Source organism: Cebus imitator, unplaced genomic scaffold, assembly GCF_001604975.1.
Source record: "Cebus imitator isolate Cc_AM_T3 unplaced genomic scaffold, Cebus_imitator-1.0 Scaffold209, whole genome shotgun sequence".
In the NCBI taxonomy this organism is placed as follows: domain Eukaryota; kingdom Metazoa; phylum Chordata; class Mammalia; order Primates; family Cebidae; genus Cebus; species Cebus imitator.
The window spans coordinates 3,309,493-3,313,584 of NW_016107524.1; the positions used below are offsets into that span (position 1 = coordinate 3,309,493).

The 4,092-nt window shown below is 54.8% G+C and overlaps 1 protein-coding gene across 1 annotated transcript in view; it reads right to left on the minus strand.

Annotated features, from left to right (window-relative positions):
* Positions 1-3,176, minus strand: part of MSH6 (mutS homolog 6) — a 36,673-nt gene extending 33,497 nt beyond the window's left edge. Inside the window, exon 1 of the mRNA XM_017548528.2 lies at positions 2,796-3,176. Within this exon, the coding sequence (XP_017404017.1) occupies positions 2,796-3,052 (257 nt within the window). The 5' untranslated portion in view covers positions 3,053-3,176. The remainder of the gene's footprint in view (positions 1-2,795) is intronic.
* Positions 3,177-4,092: the final 916 nt, after the last annotated feature.

Consider the following 4,092-nt stretch of genomic DNA (forward strand, 5'->3'; position numbering starts at 1 on the left):
ATTCATTGAGTAATCCAAATGTCTCTGTAGTTCATCAGACTGTTCGTGATTGGATCTCTCCAATGCTCCCTCCTCCTCATTCAGCCTACCCACAATTTGCAGATCTTCCTTTCTGAACCAGCTTCCCATTCTAACTATAACCTGTCTAATCCTATTTGTCCTTCTGGTTTCGGTTGACAGAGCTGAAACCCTAGCCTGACCCACATCCTCTCCGTCCCCTTTCCATTTGGGAGTCCAGAATTGCCTCTTTGCTTTGTCCTGTTCATGGTGGTATCCAGGATCGATAATGCCTAATGCTGTGCTCAGCAAAGTGATCTAGACACTGAGATTTCTTTAGAAACCTGGTATCAAATACTCATCTTTCTTGAATACCCTGGAATCTTCTCCATAATGAGAGGTGAAGTGTATACAATGTTTTATTTTTACAAGTCTCAAGAAACAACATATGCTATTCAACATGAATGTAAAGTACATCCTCACAATAAATACACCCCTTTGGTGTGGAGTCAACAATTCATGCTCGAGTAAACATAAAGTGTCATGCTTTTGTTTTTTTTTTTTTTGAGATGGAGTCTCACTCTGTCGCCAGTCTGGAGTGCAGTTGCGCGATCTCAGCTCACTGCAACCTCCCGCCTCCCGTGTTCAAGTGATTCTCCTGGCCTCAGCCTCCCAAGTAGCTGGGACTACAGGCGTGTGCCACCACGCCCAGCTAATTTTTGTATTTTTAGTAGAGACAGGGTTTCACCATGTTGGCCAGGCTAGTCTGGAACTCCAGACCTCAGGTGATCCACCCTCCTTAGCCTCCTAAAGTGCTGGGATTACAGGCGTGAGCCACCGCTCCTGGCCACACCATTCCTTTCTAACCATGAGTCTGCCTTTGCGAATGCTGGCTCTGTTCCCCACAAGCAGATTCTACTCATGCACAACTATATATACTTAAATTGTGGGAAACGGTCACTTAAACAAGGGCAACATTACAATTACACTTAGAAAAATCTCAGAATTTCTATAGGACACTTTAAACTCAGGGAATGTGAAATCCATTACTCAAGACCACTAACTAGCGGCAGGGCGCGGTGGCTCACTTGAGGTCAGCAGTTCCAAGACCAGCCTGGCCAACATGGTGAAACCCCGTCTCTACTAAAAATATGAAAAATTAGACAGACCACAGTGGTGCACGCCTGTAATCCCAGCTACTCGGGAAGCTGATGTAGGAGAATCGCTTGAACCCGGGAGGCGGAGGTTGCAGTGAGCCGAGATCGTGCCACTGCTCTCCAGCCTGGGCGACAGAGCGAGACTCCGTCTCAAAACAAAAACAAAAAAAACCACTAACTAGCTCTCTTATCTTGAATGAGTTTTTTCTGAGCCTCTATTTATTCATTTGTTCAAATAGCTACCATTGAACTCTGTGTTTTAATAACTGGCAAACGGTAAAAGCGAGCTTTTCAAAATGTCGCCCGCTGCCCGGATAAAAAACCCTGAACAGGCCGGGTGCGGTGGCTCACGCCTGTAATCCCAGCACTTTGGGAGGCCGAGGCGGGCGGACCACCTGAGGTCGGGAATTCGAGACCAGCCTGACCAACACGGAGAAAACCCGTCTCTACTAACTATACCAAATTAGCCGGGCGTGGTGGCACATGCCTATAATCTCAGCTACTCGGGAGGGTGAGGCAGGAGAATCGCTTGAACCCAGGAGGTGGAGGTTAAGGTGAACCGAGATTGCGCCATCGCACTCCAGCCTGGGCAACAAGAGCTAAATTCCGTCTCCAAAAAAAAAAAAAAAAGGGGGGGGGGCCTTGAACTGCCCAGAAAGTGAGGACAACTCCCGGCCGGCTTCCCTGGGGTGGCGTCCACACATCTTTGCCCAGGGCCAGATTAAGGCCTCTAAAAGTCTACCCTCAACTTCGAAAACATTACATTGCCCCATAAAATTTACACTATTTCATAAAAGAAAATATTTTCCACTCGACACGAATTTCCACGTGCGTCAAAATATAGCTTCTATTTTCATTTGTCTTGGTGCACGTGCAGTCTACCTACGACGGGTAAGACCCAGCCAGATCCCAAACACTTCGGCTCCCCTCCCCGCCCCGCCCGCACTCCGCCCAATCAAGCCCCGCGGTCCGCAGAGCGACTGCCCCCTACCCCCGACCCTGAGCTCTCAGGTCGCGGCCCAACCCCTTGGCGGCCCCTCACCCGGGCGGAGGGCCCACCGTCCCCACGGCGTCTGGGCGACTGCGGCTCTTAACTACCCAAAAGTGTCTACCCTGAAGACTACTGGAGCCCCAACTCACTATATCCGCGCTGGCCGAGGAACCTCCTTTCGCACCCCAAGCCACCTGGCTCGCGGCGTTCTGCCTCCCGCAAGCATTCCTCCTTCCCGCCACCCTGCCCCCACTCCGCACACCAAACCGGCTCGGCGCCTTCCCCTTCCCGCCCCACCCCCACTTCTCCCACCTCCCGAGACCCCTCCCCACCGCGAGCTGCGCGCCTCGTCCCTTCCTTCTGCCAGCCCCCCACCTGGCGGGACGCGTTTCCTCCCTCCAAAGCTCCCGAACTCTCCGCGTCTCCTCTCCAGCCCTCTTCCTGCACAGCCTCTCTCCTCTAACCCTGTTTACAAGCTACACCACGAAATGCGCCAGACTCAGTCCCTGCACTCCTTTAAGCCACCTCTGTGGCCCTGCCTCCGAGCCCAGAGCCAGGCCGTGCCCCCCCACAAGCCCCTGTGCGAGCCTCCCCTCCCCGGGTTCCGAGCAACCCGCCGCTATGCCCCCGCCTTCGACCCCTCCCGGTACCTGGTGGGGGCCGCAGTCGCTGCGGATCTCCGCAGACCTCCGTTGAGATTCTTCGCCTTGGGCGGTGACGCGGAGCGCGCCAGGGGCCTGGGCCCAGGCCCAGCCTCGCTCCAGGCCGCATCCTCTCGTGGAGGAGAGGCCCGGGTGGCAGCGGCGGCGCGGCCGCCTTCCCGTGAGGCCCTGGCCGAGGCCTTGCTGGCATCACTCAGCGCCGGAGACTTGGGGAAAAAGCTGTACAGGGTGCTCTGTCGCGACATAGCGACGGCCAGTGAGGCCCAACCGTTCTGTCGGACAGGGCGCCCAAACGCACCGCATCTACCGCGCGCCTTCTCCTGGCGGGAAACCGGGGGGGAGGCGCGCTCCGCTGGAGGTACCCGGGCCCCAGTGGCCAATCGACAGACGCCTCGCCGTGCGGGGGCGGCACGCGCCGAGCCCCGCCCCCGGGCGCGCGGCGACGTAAGGAGGGGCGGGGCCGGCACGCCGACCGGGGAGCGACCCGCGCTGAGCCCCTCTTTTCTCAGGCTGCTGGCGGGTCTTGGCCGGAACATTCCGACCTGATGATGGTTGCAGCTGCGGGGCTAGCGGGCTCGGAAAGCCCTTCCTCTCTGGAGCGGAAGCGGGGAAGCTGGGGCGCGCAACCGCTGAGCTGGGGTAGCCGGGGTGACCCGACGAGCCACGGAAAGGGGCCCGCGGGGAGAAACGCGCCGGCGCTCGCGTGGCCTCCTGCCGTTAGAGCACTTTCGCAGGAGCCGGAGCGAAAGGGACCAAAGTTTAGTTAGCAGTTCACCTTCACGTTGTAGTCTCAAGATTCGTACCGAGTAGGCACTTGGTAAATGCTAAATGAATAGCGTAATAGTATTCGTTAGCGATGCCCTTTACTTGTGTATGGTAAAAACCTGCAGCTGTACAAAGCCTTCCTTTGCCAAGCACTGATCCCAGCATTTTACATCTGGTAACTAAATCTATCGTCTCAATAACTGAGGTAGGTACTTAAGGGCCACAGTCCGTTATCTGAGCCCTTTGACCCAGGTGTGTCTTTGCAGGATTTTTTTCAAATTTTAGAAAGCTAAGAGGCTATGAGAATAAAAAGCTTCTATTCAAATTCAAGAAACAAAGTGGCAGACAGACAATTCTTTGTCCCATTATCCCAAACTAAATAAATATGAAATCCAGAATGCCAGAAACCAGCCCCAGTCAGCAACAGCTGTGCATTGGTAAAAACCTATGTAAGTTCTTTGCCTTGTTCGTGGAGACCGTTCTGCCAGAAGGTTCTCCGTTGCTTGGCTAGTAATAAAAT